General features: G+C 43.4%; 1 protein-coding gene across 5 annotated transcripts in view; it reads right to left on the reverse strand.

Annotated features, from left to right (window-relative positions):
- Positions 1-252: 252 nt before the first annotated feature.
- Positions 253-23,289, reverse strand: part of Il15ra (interleukin 15 receptor subunit alpha) — a 30,007-nt gene continuing 6,970 nt past the window's right edge. For 2 of the 5 annotated variants that reach the window (XM_023719712.1, XM_023719710.1), the window contains exons 2-7: positions 15,413-15,607; positions 13,021-13,119; positions 9,778-9,966; positions 9,166-9,198; positions 2,612-2,687; positions 253-1,092 (exon numbers count right to left, since the gene is read on the reverse strand). In XM_023719712.1, the coding sequence (XP_023575480.1) occupies positions 981-1,092; positions 2,612-2,687; positions 9,166-9,198; positions 9,778-9,966; positions 13,021-13,119; positions 15,413-15,607 (704 nt within the window). In that variant the 3' untranslated portion in view covers positions 253-980. Of the gene's footprint in view, positions 1,093-2,611; positions 2,688-4,389; positions 4,558-9,165; positions 9,199-9,777; positions 9,967-13,020; positions 13,120-15,412; positions 15,608-23,289 lie in introns of those variants that run through there. The other 3 variants (XM_023719713.1, XM_023719714.1, XM_023719711.1) reach the window with 3 other exon arrangements.

A 23,289-nucleotide genomic window follows, 5' to 3' on the forward strand; every position in this document is an offset into this window, starting at 1 on the left:
TCACCAGCCCAGGAATAAGTATTGTTAACAGCAAAACAGTAGCAACAATAATGGAGGGAAGGAAAGAAACAATGTGGGTACCATAGCTCATCTAATAGCCCAAACTTGCTATTTAGATCACATTGCTTCTCCTCAGATGGAAACTCCGTGACAAACACCCCACGTCTGTGGTCTGTGCCAGCGCTATGCAAGATTGTTCTTTATCCCCTCCCTTCAAAAAGAAAACCCAAGGTTAATCATTTTGAACTCTGCACTTCTATTCTTCGTCCTGTTTTCCTTTGTGGAACATTGCTCTTTGGTGATTCTTTTAGTATATTTTTATACTGAAAATAGATATTTTATTTTGTTTGTACAAGGCACACTTTTAAAATATAAATCATATGTAACATCATAACAAACAGGGAAGTATAAATATAAACGCACACATATATATATATAAAATAGCACTGAATTCAATTTCCTTCTGAATCTTTACATCTGGATTCACTGGCTCAGTACATTTACTACCTTTCTCAGCTCCCTTTCAGTACATGCAGGAGAGTTCTGAGGAACTCAAATGCTGGTGTCTTCTCAAGTGAGGACAAGACTTGTAATGGCTGCAGAGCCCCAAGTACATTCCTGTTCTCTGTAGACTGCAAGTCAGGATGAGGTATGGAGTAGACAGTCGAGTGGATAAGCGGTCCAGAACCAATGTCAGAGGGGAATGGGAGGCCTTCAGGAAGACCTTCAGCCTCTCCCAGGAGAGCTGCAGCAGCTTGGACCTTAGGAAGCTGGCTGTATGCTGAGGCCAGCCAGCCAGGCAGCATCCACTAGTGCTGGAGAGCCTGCTGGGTCCGCTGGGATGTGCCAGGTACAGTCCAGATCAGGCCAGAGACCTGGCTGGCCTGCTGGGCTTTCTCCTGGCGTCTTCCAGGCCCATTTCAGCTAACGCAGAGCTGGCTCCTTTGCCACAGACTCAGCCTGGCTGGTTTTCCTGAGTTTCAGAGGCTGGGTGGATAGCTGATGGTGTCTTCCTCTCTGCTGCTGGTGCCCCCAGTCATTGGGATTGCTTCTGCAGTTACCACTTCCACAGCACGTAGCTGGGAAGCACTCCTGCAAAGCAGATGATTGACAGGTGTTAAAGATAAGGGAGGCATCCTCAAGTTGACAGGTCCTTTTTATTGAGCATACATGTCCAGCTTGGGTAGATAACATTAGCAGACCTAGGCTCTGTCCACAATAATCATAAACTCAGTCCTCGGTGACCTGTGTTGTTCAGAGACTGGGGAAACCTGGAATACCTAAATGTGCAGGTAGTATTTAAATCCTACTTTGGTGTTTGCAAACTTTCATTCACTAATGCTGTGCCAGTGTTGCTGGCACGCCCAGCCTTCGCTAAGCATCTGCTAAGAAGCAATGCAGACGGCAGGGTCCACAAAGGGAAAGGGTAACCAGAAGTCTGGTCAGACCAGACTTGATCATATTGATCCAGATGATTCAAAACAGTTCTTAGCACTCAGTTAAGTATTTTTTTTAAATTAATATACTAATCAGCTCTGAATAACAGGGGTGTTGCATTTTGATTAAGGGTTTGGTTAAAGAATGACAAAAATGCCAGGTATGGTGGCACATGCCTATAATCCCAGCACTTGGAGCTGGAAGTTCGAGGCCAGACTGAACCACACTGCAAGAACCTGTCTCAATAATACTAATAACCTAAAAATGCCCAAAGGCAGGAGGATCATTGTGAGTTTGTGACCAGCCTGGGCTACAAAGTGAGCTCAAGGCCAGCCTGAACTGTAAAGCAAGACCCTGTCTCAGAAAGAAAGGAGAGAAAAGAAAAGAAACCTAAAGATTAGAGAAGGCACAGATTAGGAAAAATATACAATGTGATATTTCTGTCAGGCATGCTGGTGTAATCCTGTAATCCCTACACTTGGGAGGCTGAGGCAGGAGTATTACCACAAGTTTGAGGTCAGCCTATAACACATAGCAAGTTCATGGCCAGCCCGAACTACACAGTGAGAGCCTGTTTGAAAAACTGAAAAACAAACCTGGTACATTTCAGCAAATGGCAGTAATATCACAAAAACCAAAATACAGAAATTTAAGTACTAGAAATACAGAATTAAGTTCCCTATGAGTAAGTATGCCCATACTAATGGATCTATATGAGAAGAATATTCATAGGAATGTATCGTAAAAACAATAATACAAATTATATATTCATCATATTGGTCATTGGGTACATTCTTTGGCGGGGGTGTTGCTGGGGATTGAACTCAGTACTTTTTCTGAGGGGGAGGCATGGTACCAGGAAACGAACTCCCGGCCTCACGCTTGCCAGGAAGGCACTGTACCACCGAGCTATATCCCCAGCCCTGATGCCACACACTCTAGGCATATATGTTACACCACAGACCCATATACACTGCCTCCATTTCACATGAATGGGCTGAGAACCATGAGGGGAGGGAAGGGCTAAGACTGACTCAGCCCTGCTCAGCCTTGATGCTTCTTTGGGGGGATACAGAAGGAGGTGAATGTGAGTCTTCCTTAGAGAGGGCATCTCAGAATCTTTATATTAACTCTTTATAGTGGGAAAGAAGACTGATTCTCCTGCATCACTCACCTTGATCTGCAGTAACTCGCCACCAGCAGGGCTACCACACACACTACGATAATCACAGCAGATGTTGAGCCGGCTACTGTAAAAGAACAGAACTAAGCTGGAACCACGTGAGCACTGCAGGAGCACCCTCCTGGCAAAGGCTCAGTTAACTCTTCACAGTGTCTATCCTTGCACATAGATTGCAATGCTTTTCCAACCAGCTTGCTACCATTAACCTTGCTTCAGGCCCTACAATTGGCTCTGTTCTAACCCAGGCAGGTCCACACCCCCTTTCGTTGCCCACACGGATGGTCTGAACTTCTCCAATCAAGTTATTCCACATCCCTGAGTCTGGTCTTTCTTGGGCTAAGAGCCTGGGAGTAAGAACAGGGAGGGAAGGAAGACGTGCCACATGAGAGCAGGGTGACGGGCAGCAGCAGGATGGAGAGATCAACTTCGGTAGGTGTTTCTGCTTCTTCATCCTGGGTTGAGGAAACACAGAGGGAAACACTCCTCAAGCCCTCCTTTCCTTCAACCTCACTGCTTTAGGAACATGAGCATACACTGCTATTTTCCTTCTGATTCCATATTCATTTCCTTTTTAAGATGCAACTTTATGGGGCCGGGGAGATGGCTCAGTGGAATAAGTGCTTTGGGTCTGAGTTCAATCCCCGGTTCTGCCAAAAAAAAAAAAAAAAAAAAAAAAAAGATGCAACTTTATGGCAGAGGAAGAGTGGTAAGGAGAAAGAGGTGTCAGGTAAGAGGAGGGTGAGGTGAAGACTAATGAAGGCAGGAAACGTATTTGAGTTAAAGGGAATATTGTGGAGTCTGGGGACACCTGTGAGAGTCAGCTGAGCAGCCCTGACTTCACCTGAGACTCACCGGACAGCACACAAAGCGGAGGTCTTTGCATGTGAGCAAGGAGGCTTAGCTCAAGTGTGATAGGAACAGAAGTGTTAAGAACACTCACATTTGGGGTTTGCCCTTACTATGGTGAAATTTCCCTGCAAAAATCACCCAGCAAAGCCGGGAATGGTGGTGTGTATTTGTAATCCCAGCACTTGGGAGGCTGAGGCAAGAGGATCACTGCGAGGCTGAGGCCAGCCTGGGCTACACAGTTCAAAGCCAGCACGCACTACCTAGTGATACCTTGTCACAAAGCAAAACAAAATCACCCAGCTGCCCTACTTGCAGGTAACAAAGGGTGGCCATGTGGAGAAGTTGCTGTCTCACTGAGGGTACCAGTCACATATGGCTCACAGGACACCAAAGCTCTAGGACCAGAAAAATGTCCCAAGGCTTGGCCTTGGAGTACATCTTTGGTATAGAAGAGCTGAATAAAGGGAGGTTGGGAGACAGCCTTTGTGGCTACCGGTGTAGGTTAGTTCAGTTTTTCACAAGGGCAGTTTGTAATATATAACAAAGCATCAGAGAAGTCTGGGCTCTTAGACTTTCTAATCCTACTAGAAAGTTATTCAGTCAAGTATTGTTTAAGATAATTTTCAAGATGCTAAAAGGAGAAAATGAATAAAGGAAAACCCAATAATATTCAAGATGTTAATCTAAATCTCTTCAGTAGAAAAATAATTTAATAATGTGCTATGCTCACACAATGGAATCAAGATTTGATCCTTCCATCAAAAACTATGAAACTGACAGTACACACATTAACATGGAAAGGTGTCTAAAGTATTTGAAATGAAAAAAGCTAGTTGAGATAAAGATGAATCAAAAATAATCGCTAATAAGCTACAACCTATACATAAAAGTTCTGGGTTTTTTTGCTGGGGCTGCTTTGTTTTGGGCTGTGTTCGTCTTCCTCACCCTCCTTCCTCGCTTGGATTACAGATATGCCCCCACCGTTCCTGGAGCCAAGACAGTCTTGAGGAACAAGCAGCACACTGGGGTTAGAGGTAGTCTTAATTTTGGGTTCAAAAATATTTTTTCCCTTTTTGCAATGCATGACACTATAATCAGAAGAAACAGTAAGGTTATAGAAACAACTAAATTGGAAATAAAGAAGCATAGAAAAGTTATAAAAGAAATAACAAAACATGAGAAATTAGTGATTTTTGAGTTCTCAGACTTGACATTAATCATTATGACCCCAAAAAAGGAAGCCAATTTTTAGCAGAGATGTTCCATTTTACTGTAAATGATGTCTCACATTAGCTAACTGCTTATGTTTTCTCTTTGTGGAATGATTTATCGGAAAAGGCAAGTCTATGTAACTGAACCTTTACTTTCACTATGCTCCTTCCCGTTTCACTTTGAGAACAACTGCAGACTTTGGCTCTAGAGACAGGAAGGTGCTGCACCGAAGTGAAAGCAAAGCAACTGGAATTCAGGGACCTAACCCAAACCCTAAATCTCTTTTTTAGTTAGTAAAGAAACTGAAACCAATTCACCATGACAGTGAATTAACTGATCTGATAACGTCTCTGGAACCTTCTGTTAGAGGGTGTGGACTTGCAGGAAGATTTGGTGAGATAAAGAAGGCCTGAAGGGAGCAGAGGAGGAAAACATGAGTATAGGCTCTCCCTAGGTGCAGACTGGATCTAGCTGGAGTAGGCAGCTGAGAAGGCAGTGTCACTATCTAGTGTGGAGGGAGCCTTGTCCTCTGTGAACCTATGAGGATAGTCATTCATTCCTTAGTGGTACCCAGGCAACTTGGTGAGTACTGTGACCACAGTGCTGTGTACGTGCATCCCTGAGTTCAATCCCCGGTTCCGCAAAAAAAAAAAAAAAAAAAAAAAAAAAAAAAAAAACAACAACAAAGAAATGAGAGTCCTATCCATGCAGTACTCCTGGGCTATGGTTTCTTTACTCCCTCTTAGCTGCACTGGGCCCCCAGTAAGCATTGCAGTAGGGGCAGGGGATGGAATTAGAGGTAGAGGCACCTCCCTGCATGAAGCCCTAGATATATATATATATATATATATTTTTTTTTTTTTTTGTAATTTTTAGGAAAGGGTCTACAAGATGATCAGGGTCTCACTACTAGATCTGACTCGTAGTGATACTCCTGTTTACAGCCTCGCCTGTGCTGGGATTACAGATGTGTGCTACCACACCCAGTCTCAATTGATGTCTCACCATGCCCCTGGGGCAGGGCAGGCATGGCAGGCCTGGTATCGAACCTGGCCCCTGTGCCTGCTTGCAGGCACCCGCTGAGCTATTTGGCTGGCCCAAGCCCTAGGTTCTACCCCCAGCACTTAAAAAAAAAAAAAAAAAAGGGTTCAGGCCACATACTCAATTAGATTGAAGTAAATCTGAAGTAACACTTGCTACAAGAAATGTGCATTTCATAGCAGTTTAGGATTCTAACATAGGAAAGGAAATTAATTTATAGTGAGTGAGCAGATGAGGATTTGAAGACAGAAGCAGTACCTCTCCAAGGCTAACCACACTGACTGCAACGAAGCTGTTTCAGAGATGGAAGAGTAGGAGCACAGTAACATTCTGCAAGACACACTGTATGCGTGGTGCACTTAGTGAGGAGGGGGTATCAATGCGATTGTGGTGGGCATGCTAGCCTTTCCCCCCAGTACTAGGGACTGCATCCAGGGCATTCCACTGGGCTACATCTTCAGCCATTGTATTTTTTTTGATATAGGATCTTGCCACCTTGCGAATTTGCCCAGACTGGGCTTGAATTTGCAATCCTCCTGCCTCAGTCTCCCAGGGTGCTGGGATTATAGGCACACACTACCACACCTGGCTATTTTTAAGCAGTTTAAAAGAAGGAAACTTTATACATGAAATATTTAAAGTATTTCTTTAAAAAAATCTATATTTCCACAATTCTTTACACACAGGTAAGTTGTAGGTATTCACATAATGTTTATTATATTACATTTCAGAAGTTGAGTGAAAATCAGTATTTTAATCCAGTGAAAGTCCTGAACCAGAAAAATAATTATAATTTAGTATTGATTAAAATCAAATAATTGCAGGGCTGGCCAAACAGCTCAGCGGATTAAAGCGCCTGCTTAGGCAGACCCAGGGGCAGAGGTTTGATCCTCAGCCTGCGGTGCTGCCCCTCCCCCCATGTTGAGACAGCGATTGAGACTGGGCGTGGTGGCACGCACCTGTAATCCCAGCACATGGGAGGCTGTAAAGCAGAGGATCACTGTGAGTCTGATCTACATAGTGAGACCCTGTACTAAATACAAACAAACGAACAAAAAAATCAAATAGTTGCTTGAAGATCTACATAGAAAGTTTTACACAGGTAACCTGTAGGTGTTCACATAAAAGATCATGTAGGTCTTTTATCCAAGAGATGCATTCATATGTCTAGATTTTCAGTTAATTACTAATAATAGACCAAATGCTTTTTTTTTTTTTTGGTGGAACCAGGGATTGAACTCAGGCCCTTGCACTTGCCAGGCAAGCGCTTATTCTACTGAGCCATCTCCCCGGTCTCTATACCCAAAGAATGTAAGCAATCACATATCCTAAGAGGACACTAAAAAAATAAATTCAGGGGGAGTCTCACAATCAAACATACTATGGTGTCCAAAAGAACAAGGCAGTTTTGTGTGCTGGTCCAGAAGGGTTTTCAACATACGCCATGAAGTGAAAGGCAAGAGCAGAATGGTGAACATAAAACTGTCAAAATCCTTCACTCTGTGTGTGTTTTTATACTGCCTCTCTGGAAGGATGTGCAGAGGTCTGGTTTTTTATTTTATTTTATTTTTATTCTTTGATACAGGGTCTCACTGTGCAGCTCGGACTCATAGTGATCCTCCTTTCTCAGCCTTCCCAGCACTGGGACTGCAGGCGTATTCCACCGTGCCCAGTTCCAGGGCCAGCATGGTGTGCGGTACTGAGGATTGAACTCGGGTCCTTGCGCTTGCCAGGCAGGCACTTATGCCACTGACCTATCTCTCCAGCCCTGAGGGTTGCTTTTCTTCTGCAAGGATGTTCTGAGTCAGATATGGGACTTTTTATTATATTTTTCTTTGTAATATTTGACTTTTAGGCCATGTACAAATTATTACTAGTTAAAAAAAATGTAAACCTGTGGAAAGAGTAATGCAAAATGTAATGTAAGGAGAAAGGCTGGTTACTTATCTGTTGCTCTCCTCTTAAATTATGAACATGTATCGTTGCCATGTCCTTGTCAGTAAAAATCACAATTTTTCCACGAAAAATGCTCTTTAAAGAACCTTTCTAAAATTCTTATCTTTGTATATATGAATTGATCACTTAAAAAGTCATTCTAGGGCTGGGGAGATAACTCAGTAGAATAAGCGCCTGCCTGGCAAGTGCAGGGTCCTGAGTTCAATCCCTGGTACTGGAAAAAAAAAAATCATTCTAACCAACTAACAGGTATTATGTCTGAAGCCCCTCTTCCATAGATGACACTTGACGCAGATATGTACAATGCCATTACAGGGTGTGACCCATCTCTATCATGAAAAGTTATGAAATTATTATTTGCCCTCATTATGAATTACAGTTGGTTTTTTCTCCTTCTAAAGCATTAGACTCTATCACTGTCCATATTTCTGTCTCCTTGTTCTTGTTTTTCAGTGCCCAGGATCCAACCCAGGGCCTCCCACCTGCTAAGCAGGGCTCTCCCACTGAGCTCCACCCCCGCTCCACCTCTCTGCCTCTTGAGTTCCATTCTTCTTTGAGCTCACCTCTTCTCACTTCATCTTTTTCTTCCATTCTCACAAACACTTTCTATTTCTTCCTATACTCCCATATTTTCTTTGACTGTGACTGTGTATCTTTTTTTTTTTTTTTTTTTTTTTAAGAATCCTTTTGTACTAAGAAATCTGGACAGCCTCTCTGCGGAGTGCATGCTGCCCACCCTGGGAGAGGTCCATGCAGCTCCCAGCAGAAGCATGGCTTCATCTTGTTGGTGGCAGCAGGCACAGTAGTGTCAAATGCACTAGATACAAGTCTAGCCAGGTTGAGGAGACCTGTTAACAGCTGATCCAGTAGACCCTTTGTGTGGGCATCAACTCTTTGGTTTCAACATTAATAGTCTGACAGTTAGAAGCTACCAGTACTAAGACAGTCTTGTCAAATTAAAAATTTCATCAATAGAATATTTTATAACTTACATAATAGAGACATTCTTTTTTTAAAATAATCTTTGTTTTATTTATTTCTTTTTTATTTTTTATTTATGTGTGTGTGTGTGTGTGTGTGTGGCCAGCTCAGCCCACCAGGGGGCAGGGCTGTCTGGCATGTGGTGCTGGGGGATTGAACCGTGGTCCCTGTGCTTTGCTATGCTTGTTCTAAGTAGGTGCTTTAGACCACTGAGCTATCTCACCAGCCCCCATTCTTTTTTTTTGAGACAAGGTCTTGCTATGTAGTTCAGGCTGGCCTTGAACTCACTATGTAGTCCAGGTTGGCCTCAGACTTACAGCAATCCTCCTGCCTCAGCCTCTTGAGTAATGGGATTCCTGGTGTGCAGCACCACAGTAGGCTAACACTCTCATGAGGGAAAGCAGACACCATCAGTGATGTGCTGGGGAGTGCGACTCAGGACTGCTTAGCATGCAGGTCTGGGGCCACCCTGATTATAAACACAGCAGACAAGTGAAAGTACTTACTTATGCCTTCTCTGGAGCTGTGTTGACGAGCACCTGTAGAAGAGAGAGGACAGCTTAATCAGGTGAGGCTCCTGAAGGCACTAGCTGCTCAGAAGTTGGAGAAACAACGGACAACTTGGATCTCCTCTCAGAACCTAAGGCAACACAAGGCTAACACAACCGAAGTTATCTCAGCAAAGAACAAGCAGGGTAATGCAGTGAGGTGCTAGGTTGCACCTCAGAATCACAGATGCCTTAGAGGAGCATTGCACAGGTCGCAGAGGGCTTCTACCACAACTGCAGGCTGGGGACTGCTTCCGCCTCCCTCCACAGTAGGAGGGTGCAGCTGGGATTCAGAGGTTCTGCCCTGGCATACGTTCTGCAAGCAGGTTAAGGTTAGCCATGTCCCATCTGGGAGGGGGAAGATGACCCTGCTGAACCACTGGCAAGACACACGAGCAAATGCCAGGCTAAGGGTCTACAGCAGGTAAAAGCAAACAGAGTAATTTGGTCAGTGCTGACTTTGGACTGAACGGTATGAAGCTGTTCAGATATCTTGCACCAGATCTGAACCCAAGTCTCAGAAGCAGCAAGTGGGAAACTGGCCTATCTTCATGCAAAGCTTGTGCTAACCTGGTGTCTCGTGGGAAGTAGAGGGCATGTGCTCCAAGGTCACTGCTGTTGTCTGAGATGGGGTTTGGGAGGGCTCATGACTGCCTACCCCCGTGGTGTCTACAGAAGGTGGTTTGGATGACATCAGCCAGGGCCTTGGTACAGTGGCTGTCTCTGTGGTATCTGACTTGGGAGATAAAGCTGCTGGCTCTGTAGGAAATTCCAAGACAGGTAGAACATAAATATTTCAATTAGTGTCTTCTCAGGTCTAGCACAGTCAACACAGGGCTTACTCCCCTGAGCCTACCCTGGCCAGCCCTCTCCCAGCAAACTGCCCTTGAGTGGGTTATACGTTCACCCACTGAGGTCACTAGACTTGTGAAAACTTAAAGGATACAGCTCTTTGTCATAGTGCACATAAAGAAAAGATCCCATAGTTTTGAATGGATTCCTCTATTTCCTGGAGAAAGCACAGGAAATGCAGAAGACCTGGCTCCAAAACACAAGTGGAGCTGTGTTTACCAAGGGCAGTAGATGCTAACTGTTTTTCAAATGTTGACACATTTTTGGAAGAGGAAACCTATGTTTCACTTTGCCCAAACCCTGAAGGAAGTATACTCTTATGAGAGGAGGCTGTCTAACATTTAGGTTCTTCTTTTCTCCCTAATGGCAGGTGGCTGCTCCTGAACAGCAAGGTATGGCCTAACTTCCCCTTTTTATGAAAAAACTGGCCTTCCCCTACAACAACCACGAAACTTGGGAAATACAGCCCTGGAATAAAGCACCAGGGGAGGCCCGACATGACCTGTGTGCCCTGAGTCCCCAAGCTCTCTCAGCCACATGTTTAGAGAAGTCCTCGTACCCTTCAATCAAAGGGTCGGCACCTCCCCCTGCCCAAGCTGTGAGCAGATAGAATCCCCTAGAACAAGTGCCATTAGCCCCAGCCCCCAGCAAAGGGTTAGGTTCACATGTGAGGCTTTTACTGAACAGTTCTGTCATAGCAATGGGCAACTCACTATTTGAGTCAGAGGGTCAGGGCTTGGAGAAGCTACTGGATCTTTCTCATCTTGTAGGTGATCCCGATGTGACTCAGATCAAAGGAGTTTGGGAATTACTCCAGACTTAAGCCAATACCTCACTCTTTTACAACCAAGTCACTTTACAACTTTACAAGCAAGTTATTTGCTAGAAGTAAGAAGTATTTCCTTCTTCTCCTCTTGTGTTTTCTTTCCCTTCTTTCTTTCTAGATGGTGTCTCAGTATATGACTGAGGGTGGTGTCAAGCTCAGCAGCCTCTTTTCAGCCTCTCCATCTGTCTTGGTTACTTTTCTCTCATTGCTGGGACAAATACCCAACACACAAAATGAAGAGAGGTTTATGTAGCTCATAGTCAGTGGAAGGTTCAGTCCTTACTTGGCTGGCTGCAAAGTGGCACAGGGCAGAGAGCAACCTTCCATGGTAGTAACAAAGAGCAAGAGAACAAAGGGAGTGGCAGCAGCTTAGGCGGCTAGCTAGCCTCTCTCCCCTCCTAACACTGTAATGAAAATTACCTGCCCCAGGGCAGGTACAGCATCCACACCCACAATAATCAATCACAAACTCGAGAAGCCACCTCATGACTGCATGAGGCTTTGGGGGGACAACTAGACACAAACCAAAACACCATCCCACTTCAAGCTACAGTCCTCAGCTCAGATGAAGAATCACCTGGGAAGCTCTAGGACACACTTATTCCCAGGTTACCCCTAGACCAACTGGAGTTCCTCAGTGATCTCACCAATGGCCGAGAGCCAGTGCTCTGGGAAAGTATGACCAAGCAAGGCAGAAGGGGTGAGAACAGAGGTGTCTACACCTGAGAAAAGGAGAGGTCAAATGGCTGGGAAAAGATACAAACTAGATGATGTGACATTAAAAAATCAAGAGTTCCATATAAGATAAGGGTATCATAGGCCTATGATGTCAAGATATTTAATGCCCAAGATTTCAAAATTTTTAACATAAAAAAAGTGCTGAGGAAATTGGAATGGGAGATTACCTAAAACTTAGCTGAAATACACATTAATGGTTTTCTGCAATGCTTCTATAATAAAACATCATTGTTACTGTGCTGACGCTTAGGACCTGAGGGAGCTAACTCTCCATGGGTCCCTCACATTGCTACGTATCTTGCAAACAGGGGTCTAAAAGCCCTTTCCCCAGACTATCTTTTCACGGATCTGTAAATAACAAGTGCCTCAGAAGACAGATACCACACCTTCTGGAGAACAGCAGATATATTTGCTGCCAATTACAAAACGTTTAGGTTCCTGAGTGTAGGCTTCCTCTCTGAAGATGTAGTTTTCTGAATGTGCAGATCTGTTTTTGTGGTCCCTGTGGGCCTTGGAGACAAGGATTCCGTGTGAATTCGCTGATGATGCTCCTGCTGCCTGTGTGCAGTGCAGGAAAGGCCTTTGTGTCTCCATTGCTGTGTCAACACCCATGGCACTATGGCAAGCTAATAAACAAGTGAGGTCAAATCTCAGGACTCTTCCCAGTCTTGACAAGGATAAGTGTTTACAAATAAACATGGTCTGGCATACTAATGGGGGATTCTGACCCACTACTGATTATGCACTTGTGAATTAAAACAACTTTCGTTTTAAAAAAAGTTAGTCCTGGGGCTGGGGAGATAGCTTAGTAGAATAAGTGCTTGCTTGGCAAGCGCAGGGTCCTGAGTTCAATCCCTGGTACCACAAATTTAGTCCCTATAAGGTTTTTTTTTTTTTTTTGCGGAACCAGGGATTGAACTCAGGCCTTGTGCTTGCCAGGGTAGTGCTTATTCCACTGAGCCATCTCCCCAGCCCCAAGTTCTTATCCTGATTTTTTTTTTTTTTGTAAATAAACTAGCTGTCCTTTAATAAGGGAAGTTTGTCTCTATAAAGGAAATCTTCACCTATCTCTCTCTACACTAGGAAGAGAGCTGCAGAAGTCACTAGAGTCTTATTGGTGGAGATAAATGTGCCTAACAGACCTTGTTCTTGATTTTTTAAATTAATTTTATTGAGAAACAAATAGCAATGAGACAGTTTCAAAACCTATTAATAGGACAGTTTCAATAATTAATACATTGCATATTGCTGTCTTCTCTTATCCTTGATTTTAATTTAAAAAATTAAAATCTGTTTCCTGAATGTGTAGAGGAACACCAGTAGTCAATAAATCTGGGGGACTGGCAGGGGAGGGAGGATCTGGAGACGGTAGTCCTTGAAGCTTCCAACATTCCTACCTTTTCCAGAAGGGGAGGGGCCCTCTGGTTCTGGGGTCACCCTTGCCGTCACTACTGCAGAGGGTGGCACTGGCTTTTGGTGAGGCAGGGAGGGATGTCCTAGAGAGAGGATAACCACATGGCATTTGAGGGTGGAAACTGGGGTAGATTCAGGACTAAATTTCAAAATTCAATATCTAAATTTAAAGTGGTGTTAGTTGGCATCCTAGGACAAGATAAAAGAACAGGAAATGAACAATCAAGATTTCCCCATCCAAAGGCACAGACTGCAAATAATTTCTCTGGCATTTTCAAAAAGATTGCACAGTTTAAGCGTAGCATTTTAAAATTCTGGGTTGGAAAAAATATGCTGTCAGCTCAGTTTAGTAATCTAAATTTTTCATGGGAAAATAAATGATCCCTCACAAGATTGCATTTATTTAGCAGGAAAAAAAACATACAAGAGATTGAGGGAAAATGAAAGCAGCTGTTAGTTACAAAAGTTTGAGGGGCAGAACCTTTGGATCAGATTAAATCTAGAGATTCCTCTAGACTATGAGCTCTAAAATTCTAATTCCAGGGCCAGCCTGATAGCTCTGCGGAAGTGCCTGCTTAGACAGAGTGCAGCAGCTGGGGTTTGATCCCCAGCCTGCTGTGTGGCCCAGCCCCTGGGGTACTTAAAAGAGCAACTGAAACTGGGCGTGGTGGTGTGCACCTGTAATCCCAGCACTTGGTTTGTTTTTTGTTTTTGTTTTTTTGGCAGAACCAGGGATTGAGCCCAGGGATTGCCTTGCTCTTGCCAGGCAAGCACTTATCCTACTGAGCTATCGCCCCAGCCCCTAAATGGATTTTATTTTATTTTATTTTTTGCAGTACCAGGCATCAAACTCAGGACTTTGTGCTTGCCAGGCAGGTGCTTATGCCACTGAGCTACATCCCCAGCAATCGCAGCACTTGGGAAGCTGAAAGCCGGAGACTCAGTATGAGTCTGACCTACGTAGTGAGACCCTGCAAACCCTGTAGACCCTCTCCTAAATACAGGAAAATAAATAAAATAAATAAGTAAACAAATAAATAAAAATAAAATTCTAATTCCAGGTTCTTTTTTTTCTCTCCTCACTCTTGGCCCTGTTTGGAGCCTGCAGCTCTTCTTTGCTCTGGATTCATTCACCCAAAGGATGGGGAACTTTGAGAAAACATAACTTTCCCAATAGTGGAAAAGCCCTGATTTTCCACTTCTGGGTCCAAGTCATGCTTGTCCTTGACCTCACTGGGTTTTCCCCTTCAACTGCATTCAGTGCCACCACATGCTGCATTTCTTGCCCTGTGATTCCTGGAAACGAGAGGCAGGATTCCCTTCTTCCCTTCTGACATCTGTGTGACTTTCATTCTAAAGGCACAGGGGAAGGGGTAATCCAACACCACAAAACCCTTAAGAACATCTGGCTCAGCCACAAGCTTCCAGCAGAGGGAGACTGCTGTGGGACGGCTGCCTCTATCCCCTGTCCCGGAGAGGAGCTAGGAATCTTCACAAATATGTGATGAAAATGTATTTAGCTACAACTGAATAAGCACTGAATAGTAATGAATGCTTGGTAAATCAGAATTACTGGAAGACCACGGGTTAACTATTTTTCTCTAGGAAGAAAGAGGTGAAGAGAACAAGGTTTAGTATTCCTGGAAATTGCATTGAGTAGCTTCCATCCTCAGAGTATTTGGCTTCTTCAGGATTATCCAGTTGTGGATGGTTAAAAAATTGATTCAACCATTCTCATCTTTACTGATGAGCTTGAGCTTTGCTTGAGCTTCACTATATATAAGTGACTAAGTCAAGGGAAACTCTGCCCCACCCTAGCCCCCTGGGTTTCACCTCTTCATGACAAGGCCAAAAGGCTTCCTGGAAGCAAGTCTGTGTATGAAGGCATCTTTTCTTTTTTTTTCCTGTGGTACCAGGGATTGAACTCAGGACCCTGCGTTTGCCAGGCAGGTGCTTATTCTACTGAGTTATCTACCCAGCCCATCAGCATATCTTTTCTGTAGCCAAGTCTTGATATCATCATTTCTAAACAGGAACTGACAGTATTAATAGTTAATATTTACCAGGGCCCACTTAATTCTACAAGAGTACTGACACCAGATTTAACGTTTAGATGACCAACCAGAGTTCCAGAAGGTTAGGTTTGAATTTGGGACATGGCAGAGCCAGAATTCAGCCTGGAGTTGTATGACCACAGACCTGCATATTTCTACCTCCAGGAGCATTGCTTAGTGGCCTGATGGCATATTTAACTTCAGACCTCAACACTGAATTTTTGGCCACAAGAGAGGATCACCCAGTTCCCACAGTGAAGTTCTGCTCTCTGTTCAGCCTTGGCAGAAGGGTGGAGGACAGTGGTAGTGACCAGCTACTTACTGATGCACTTGAGATTGGGAGTTGTCCAGTGGGTAATGTTTGTGGTCTTGTTAAACACACACTCAGTCAAGCTGGATGTGCCAGCTTTCCGCTTGAACCCAGAGTTACAAACGTATCTCTCCCTGGAGTGCAAGTTATAACTCTTGACCTGGATGTCTGCATGTTCAACAGATGTAGGGGTAGGACATGTGGCACCTGCAAAAGGGTGAGAGAGAGGTAAGATGAAAAGGCTTTAGCTTGTCACAAGGGGTTCCCAAGGGAACTAGTGGCCATCAACAGAGAACTCTATTACCAGGACCCAGCTTGTCCTCACAGCCCCTTAGGAGGAAGTTTCAAGCATAAGGAAGGTGACCAGGAAGGACATCTACCACATGTAGAAGCACTCCAGAAGAGTACCTTAAATGGCAGCCATCCAGCTAGCTCAAGACTCGGAGGTCATCAATAAACCTCTTCCCTCACTCTCCATTTCTCGTCTGTCTCACACACTCTCTCCACACTGGACCAAGTCTTTGAGTTCACATTGCTAATGGAAAAAACTGAAATCCTTAAGAAGTCTCCAAGGCTCTGCCATACCTGGCCCTGCCCATCTTGGCTGGCTATGCCCCACTCTTCTTCCTAGTTAACTGCAACCTCCCCTTCTCAGGAAGACCTCTTGTCACCTACCCAGTAACCTGGTTTCATAATTCTGTTTCTCTCTGTAGCCTCTTTCATAGTTTACACTAAGACACTGAGATTGTGTAATTGACAGGTGTCTCACCATCTGTCTTCTGAACTATGGAAGGCAGATTTCTTTCAACATCATATTCCTGAGACAATATAGAACCTGGCAACAGCAGGTGCACAAGAAAGACTTGTTAAAAGAATCAATGGATAAACGCTCTTCCTCAATAAAAGCCTTGACTGTGACTGTCTAATGTAGTAAGTCCAATCTGTCTTATTTCTATACATATAACCAAATCATCTGATTATTGTCACATTTTTCTGAAGAAACTAGAAGCAAAGTGGAGTAAGCCAAAAGAGTCTACTGGAATTGGACTCAGACTCCAAAATTGCAGCTAAAAATCCTGGCAGTGGTGTACTAGTTGTGCTTTGTAATAAAGTTTTACAATTTACTATCTAGGGGGCTTGGGCTGGGGTATAGTTCAGTGGTAGCACTCGTGTAGCTTGTACAAGACACTGAGCTCCTTCTCCAACATTCCCCTCCTGATAGCATAAAAAGTATCTAAGGTCCTGATAAGAAGAGACGGACATATTGCCCACTTCCATTTGGGGGCTGTTGGCAGTGGCATATCTGTTGACTTTCTGTTGCTGTACTTTCTTCCTCCTTATCTTTCTCTCCCTCTCTGAGTCTTTGGATAGTAACTTGTCTGAGCCCCTTCCAAAACATTTTTGCTTACCACATAAGCATCAAGTTAAGCTTTGCCGAACAATTTTAATTTCAAATGTCTATGTTTTGAATCTCCTGCTCTTTCTTGGATCACCTTTCTTCAGTCTTCTTTATTTTCTGTGATGTTTTTAGATTCAGAATTTGTGTCAGCAAATTATTGCACATCTTCTATGTGTTTTACATCTTCTTAGCGTCCGTAGCACATTTTGAAATAGGGCATCTGTGACCACTCACTTGAGATTTAAAGGGTTGAAGCAATACTAGTCACCAGAGCAGCAATAAAGTGTTATGAGCCACTGTCACTGTGAATACTGAGACTGGTATCCTGAGATTCTCTCCATCAAGGCTGGTTGCTATCAAATGGAACATGTCATCATGTACCACATAGACTGGAGTCCTCATGGGTTCCAGTAGATGTGCAATCCCTTCACCGCCAGACCTACTCCTCCTCCCTCCATTCACAGTGAGTACTACACTTAGCTCAGCTTCCTCCCTGACCGTCACTTCTGTCCTGTATGCTGTTAAGTGTGACACATTTTACATACCTGAGAGGAGAGATGTGTTAGTGACTTTCCTCCTCACTGGAACACAATACCAGACACCCACAACTTAAAGAAGTTTGGCTTTTAGTCTGTAGAGGTTTAAGTCCATAGTCAGTGGCTTCAAGCCAGAAAGGCAAGGGGAAGAGCGCACAGGGGAAAGTTGCTCACAACAATTCCTTTTTCTAGGGACTCTGTGGCTTCCTCCTCTATAACTTTTCTTCCCAATAACTGGTAAAGATCACTTATATTTTGGTGAATATAGGTTGAGTATCTGTTATTAGAGTACTTGGGACCAAAAATGTTTCAATTAAAATTTTTTTCAGAATATTTCCATTATAGAGCCAGCCAGATAGCTCAGCAGACTAAAGTACCTGCTTAGGCAGAGTACAGAGGCTGGGGTTTGATCCCCAGCATGCTGTGCCAGCCCCGTCCTCGGGGCTCACTGAGATAATGATTGAGATTGGGCGTGGTGGCGCGTGCCTGTAATCCCAGCGCTTGGGAGGCTGAAAACTGGAGGATCAGGACGAGTTTGATCTGTGTAATAAGACCCTATAGACCCTATGTCAAATACATTATATATACATGTAATATATATGTATATATTATATATATAATATATATACATATATATATTTTATATATAATAGTGAGCATAGTGTTAGCCAACACTTGTAGTGCGCCTGTACTTCATGATTTGTCACATAAGGTTAGGTGTAGAATTTTCTACTTGTAGTATCTTATTGGCATTCAGAAGTTTCCTATTTTGGACCATTTTGGATTGTAGCCCGGATCAAGGATGTTCAACTGGTAACCTTCCCAACCTTCACCCAACTCCAGCTGTCACTTTCCTGGCTATTTTTAACATACTTAGCAAAAGTATTAAGCTGCTTTTTAAGCCTCCTATTACCTGCTGTGAATTTCAGAGATCCTTGCTATGGGCTGGATAAGCTCGGCCATTAATATTTTTCTACCCCGAGGCTATCCAGTAAGGAAACCTGCTTTCAATTTGAGATAGCTGGGCCATTTTGGAAGTTCAGCTTCAAGGTCTCTGGTTATTAGTATCGTTATTCTTTTATTTCTCTATTCTGCAATGCCACAAATCCATCCTAGTCACTTTCCCATTTCTGGGACAAATACTCGACATCCACAACTCAAAGGACAAGAGATTTGTTTTGGTTCATATTTTTCAGTCTGTAATCAGCTGGCCCCAAGGCAGGAAAACATGGCAGAGTGCTGCGGCAGAGGATGAGCTGCTCTCCTGGTGGCCAGAAAACAGAGCAAAGGGAGGTGTCAGAGGGAGAAGCATCCTACTTTATGCTACTCAGGCTGGGGTGAAGGTCTGAAGTGACTGTCCTCTCTCATTTTCTCCTCTTTCTCCTCCACCTTTTTGTCCTCCTCCTCTTTCCCTCATCATCCTCCTCTTCTCCATAACGGGGGATTCAGGACTTTCATACTGAACCACATCCTTAGCATCCTCCTTTTTAAAATTTGAGTCTCACTAAGTTGTCCAGGCTGGATTTGAACTTGTGATCCTTCTGTCTCAGCTGCCTAGAGTGCTGGGACTACAGGCATGCAATACAATTTGTCTTCTCCATAATTTATATAAATCAGTTGTCATTAATGAGTAAAATAAACTAAGTCTACTTTTCTCACTGCTGGAGGAAGCAGTTACAACTCTGGTAACAGGGAGTAGACAACTAAAATGTCCCTTATGGTGCTTGAATAAAGTAGAGATTGGAGGTGTCCCATATGATTATAGTACACGTTACACATTTGTTATGTGAATGTAAGAGTGTGTACATGTACTTGCATGGCTCCCTGTGCACAAGTGTGTGGGCACGTGTATATGTACGTGCAGGCTCTTTGTGTACATGCATGTGCTCTGTCTTTCCTCCACTAGTGCCTAGAGGCAATGACACATTAGCAGTGCGGAGCTAATGTCAGATCTTGACCACCACTAAAAGGTCTCAGGGCTTCTTGAAAAAAGGACAAAATCCAGGATTAGGAAGAAAAAGTATCAGATGAGCCTGAAAGGTCTTATTCAAGACAGTAAGAAATTAATCAAAGAATGGCATGCTAAAAAGACATAAAAGCAGGTTGAACAGGCCTTTGTTGGCCAAATCTGGGACAATTTGAACTTAAAACAAAAAAAGATAAAAACAGTATCAACAATGGAACAAACTGAGACTTGAGTCAGAGATATATAGTTCAGTGGCTCAGTGCCTGCCTGGCAAGCTCAAGGCCTGAGTTCAATTCCCAGGACCAAACAAATAAAATTAAAAAAGTAAGACTCAAGTGCATGCTAATATAAATAAATGAGAGAGAAGGAAAAAGTCTTTCTTACAGTAGAATGCAGTCTACTGCAGTCCTCCTACAGTACACAGAGAGTGATGGAACAAGAAAGAGCAAGAATGATAAAGATTCCTGGAAGCTGCTATCTATACAGTGGGGTGGATTTGTGCAGCATATGTAGCTGAGCCAGATGCGCCATTCCACACTTCCCATCTCTGCTGAGCCCAATCTACCCAGCTGCAAAGAACAGAAAGTGGGTAGAGGGCTGGTCCTTCTCCCTCGCACCTGAGGGAGGTGAGCTTGCAGCCCTGAGACCTGGTGGCCACCTGGTGGTGCCTTTCACAGCACGTTGGACAACTTCCCTAGTGCATGGGGTCTTTGCTGCCACTGCTTTCACTCTTTGGGCATCATGCTATTTAACAGCATGATGAGGAGGCCCAGTAGGACACCTCATCCTGAATGTAGGAGTCTTAAAGGTCAAAGACCCACATGGATCTCAACTCAGCTCCACTGGTTTAGGTAATTCTTACTTCCCCCATCTCACATCTTTCTTCCCATCTGACTGCCATAGACTTGAAGCTTCAGCCCAGGCACCAAAGAACAGCTCATGTCAACTAAGCAATCAGCTCTGATCAATTATGAGCAAGTTTTGCTGCTCACAGATAAGTATGATCAGAGTCCCTACACATGTACATGTACACTTGGCCTACTCCAAATCTCCTAAGTCATTAAGTCCAGGGCAGGGCATGAGAATCTGCATTTCCAAGTTCTAGGTGAAAGTCCATGAGCTGCATTTCTTTCTTTTTAAAAAAATGTGTTTGGTTGTTACAGGGTCTCACTACAAAGCTTGGGCTCACAGTGTTTTCAACCTCCCATGCACTGGGATTACAAGCATAAGCCACTATGCCTGGACTCAGTGGCTGGCTCAGCCCACTGTGGGGGTGGGGCTGGCATAGCATGTGGTGTCTGGGATGGCATAGCATGTGGTGTCTGTGGTCCCTGTGCTTGCTTAAGTTTGCCTAAGCAGGCGCTTTAGTCCACCGAGCTATCTCACTGGCCCCAAGCAGCATTTCTTGAGCACTGCTGCCCTCTGATATTTATAGGTGCATCTTTGCAAGTGATATTTTAGCATTTATTTAGATTTTTTTTCCTTTTTTTGCAATACAAGGGATTGAATTACACACCTTATACTTGCTAGGCAGGCGCTTATGCTGCTGAGCTATCTTCCTAGCCCTAGAATTTGTTTTAAAGTTATTAATAAGCTTGTTTACAGCCTTTTTGGCTCATAGAACTGACTCTATCTGTGAGGATTTTATGCACTCCTGTGTAAAACTGGAAACATAGCTGTGTTATTTTGCATTTTTAGATCTAAGCCTCCATGCTCAATAGCTTTGCAGAACCATATGTTTAGCTCTGTGTTAGCAAAGTTCTGTATTTTTTTAAAAAATGTAGTACATGTTTTCAGTACATAATAATTACACTCAATATGGGGAGTTGGTACATGTATGTACATAACACATTTTAAATTATTTTACTTCTTTTTTCTCTCTCTTCCCTCCCTCCCTGTGCTACCAAAGTCTTATATCTGCATGTGTGGTACTTTGTGATACATTAAATAGCTGGAAAAATTCTTAGGGCTCCAGGAATGGGGTGAGGCAGAGAGGAATGACCATAAAAAAAAAAAAAAAAAAAAAAAAACTCATCAACCCTAGAAGGATTTGGCAGCAAACCAGAATGGAGAGTCCCATAAAAGTACTTGGCCTGGTCTGGAATCAGACAGTCCTTCCGAGTAAGCCATGACCAGCCCTAGACCTTTGGATTGGTCTGGGTGCTGTTACATCATCTGTAGCTGGATAATTTCCCTCCAGACAGACATGAGTGATCCTAGAGGACGAGAGAGACAGTCTACCCTGGAGAAAAGTCCACAGAAAGACTGGATTATAGTTGATAGAATTTTATCAAACTGAATTTTCTCACCTGCCCATTCTGTTGCCCTAACAATGCCTTTTAGCGTTGTTGTCCTGAGCCTGCAGGAATCCTGTGAGATCACAGAGTCAGTGCTCCATCTCCGGAGAACTGAAAGTCCCTGCCATGACGTATTCTGAAAATCTCTGACAGTTAGAGAGCCTCAGAATCTCTCCCTCACACCAAACACTTCATACACAGTTGTTTTGCGAGACAAATCCCTGTGTGATGGCAGTGACACACAGCTGTGCTATAATCATCTGATTCATCCAGAAACACAAACATGTTCCTCCAAAACATGTGAAACTACGTGGAGTGAGCTGTCTCTGAAATGACCCCTGTGCACATTACCTGCTCCTTAGCTTTCCTGTTTTGTGATCCTACCAGTCTCTTCTCAAACGTGATGCCTGTTGTCCAGCAACCCCTCAAACTCATCCACCCAAATCCTGGGCCTTTTCTGCAACCCTTCTCTTCCTTTGCTAGACTCCAAACCTCATCCATTCAATCTCTCTTCACTCACCTCTTGCATTTAATTTTACCACACAATCCGACATATAACTGCACAATTAAATATTTACAACTACTATTGGAGTTTCTTCAGCAGAATCTATTTATTCATCAGCACATCCAATACCCAGTCTTTTTTCTGTCAGAATGGGCATCTTCTGTTTCCTGTTTGGCCATTTACTGTCAACAGTTGTTACCCTCTTCCCTTCCCATAGGGACTTTTCTTCTGCTAGACTGACAGTGTGAACTGAGCCCATCTACTCAGTACATTTGAATTTTGATGTTGCTGTACTATAAATTCCTCTAGCGTAATCTTAGAGCTTGTGTGAGGGGCTGGCACGGCAGAGGGCTTTGCTCAATGTTCCTGCTCCATCCTTACCTTTTGTCTTTTACATTCCCCCCGCCAGAGAGGAGGTCTGTCTCTTTACGCACCTTTGGCCTTAGGCTGCTGTGCTTGTTACTTGATGCTTGCCCATTCAGTGGGATGTGTCTCAGGCTTAGGCAGGCCTAAGGTTCATGGGTAGACTCATTTTGCTCCTTCCTTCTGTGACTGCCAAGCTATCTCTCGTACCTTTAGCAGGATTTTTGTCCGTCTTCCTGCAGTGGTAGAACTCCAGTTGTACTTGCTTAGGATCCTGCCCTAGAACCAAGTTTTCACTTGTGGGCCAAGTATGTGTGTATTTTTCTTGTATTTCATTGACTTATTTATCTATTTGTTCAGCCTGATACTCATACCATGCTGTCTTGATTAGTATGGCTTCATAATAAATTTTGAAAGCCAGGTGATGTAAATCTTTGTTAACCACTTTCAAGACAGTTTGCACTTCTAGAGCCTTTGCTGACTTTTAGAATCAATATATTAACTTGTATATAAAAAAACCACCCACTGAAATTCTGACATCTAGTATATTAAATCTATGGATTGGTTTGGGGAAGAACTACCACTCTGATTATTAAAAAAATCTTCTTAAAATTCATAAATGCTGTATTACTCTTGATTTAAATTTTTTGTAATTTCTCTTAGAAATGTTTTATAGTTTTCAATGTACCATATCTTTTGTTAGCTATATCACTATTTCATAGTTTTTGATGCCAATGAAAATGGTAATATTCTATTTAAATTTCTTATTTGTTGCAAGTATTTCTTTTTTCTTTTCTTTCTTTCTTTTTTTTTTTTTTTTTTT

The sequence above is a fragment of the Octodon degus genome, unplaced genomic scaffold (assembly GCF_000260255.1).
Source record: "Octodon degus isolate 3935 unplaced genomic scaffold, OctDeg1.0 scaffold00071, whole genome shotgun sequence".
NCBI lineage: Eukaryota > Metazoa > Chordata > Mammalia > Rodentia > Octodontidae > Octodon > Octodon degus.